General features: G+C 48.1%; 1 protein-coding gene across 2 annotated transcripts in view; it reads right to left on the bottom strand.

Moving 5' to 3' along the window:
- The window catches only part of CIT (citron rho-interacting serine/threonine kinase), a 70,417-nt gene extending 69,943 nt beyond the window's left edge, over nucleotides 1–474 (bottom strand). For both annotated transcript variants that reach the window (XM_010134992.1, XM_010134990.1), the window contains exon 1: nucleotides 379–474. In XM_010134992.1, the coding sequence (XP_010133294.1) occupies nucleotides 379–474 (96 nt within the window). The remainder of the gene's footprint in view (nucleotides 1–378) is intronic.
- Nucleotides 475–773: the final 299 nt, after the last annotated feature.

Consider the following 773-nt stretch of genomic DNA (forward strand, 5'->3'; position numbering starts at 1 on the left):
TGAACCTCAGATGACCAAATTGCAGCTGGTTAGGTACATCCATCTCAAAACAAACCCTCAGCCTCATCACCCATGAAAAAACCTGTGGATTACAGGACGCAGTCTGCAACAGTCCAACTTTATGTGGGAAAATCCACTCAGGCTAAAACATTAACAGAAGCACCTAACCGTAAGCACAGCTACCACCTACTGAACTTAGCGCGAACTAGATACACGCTTTGACCTTCGACAAGTCATCCCCTTCTTTACCCCTTCCTCCAAAGAGCCACACAGGCACGCTTTGAGTGGCCACACGAACAAGCAAACACGTGTGTTGATACCTGGGTATAGACAAATACAAAACTGAGATCAGCTAATCCCAGGCCAGATGCTCTTTACCTGGAAGAGCTGATTTAGCCGAGAAATTCGGCTAGTGATGGGCTCCATCGGTCCTGCCTCTACCGGATTTCGGGCAGCACATTTAAACTTCAACATCTTTACAGATTATCTTGCATAAAAGATCTTCTGAAAAAGAGAACAGGGACTTTCAAGCAAAGGCATTTGAAGGGGAGGCTTTAAATTAAAAGGGGCGGGGGGGGTATAATTTAAGCAACATTTGTATTTCCTCGGAGACAAAATTTATTCAAACTACCAAGTTGGAACGCGTCCGGAGCGTCAGAGCGATTAGCGTGTTCTGGGGAAAGGCGGGAGAGAGAAAGGTTACAGACGAAGCAAGCCTTGGCGGTGCAGAGACCGCGAACGCCAGCGCTGCCCGCGACGCGACAGGTCCCGGT

This window comes from Buceros rhinoceros, unplaced genomic scaffold (assembly GCF_000710305.1).
Source record: "Buceros rhinoceros silvestris isolate BGI_N320 unplaced genomic scaffold, ASM71030v1 scaffold9324, whole genome shotgun sequence".
Classification (NCBI taxonomy): Eukaryota; Metazoa; Chordata; class Aves; order Bucerotiformes; family Bucerotidae; genus Buceros; species Buceros rhinoceros.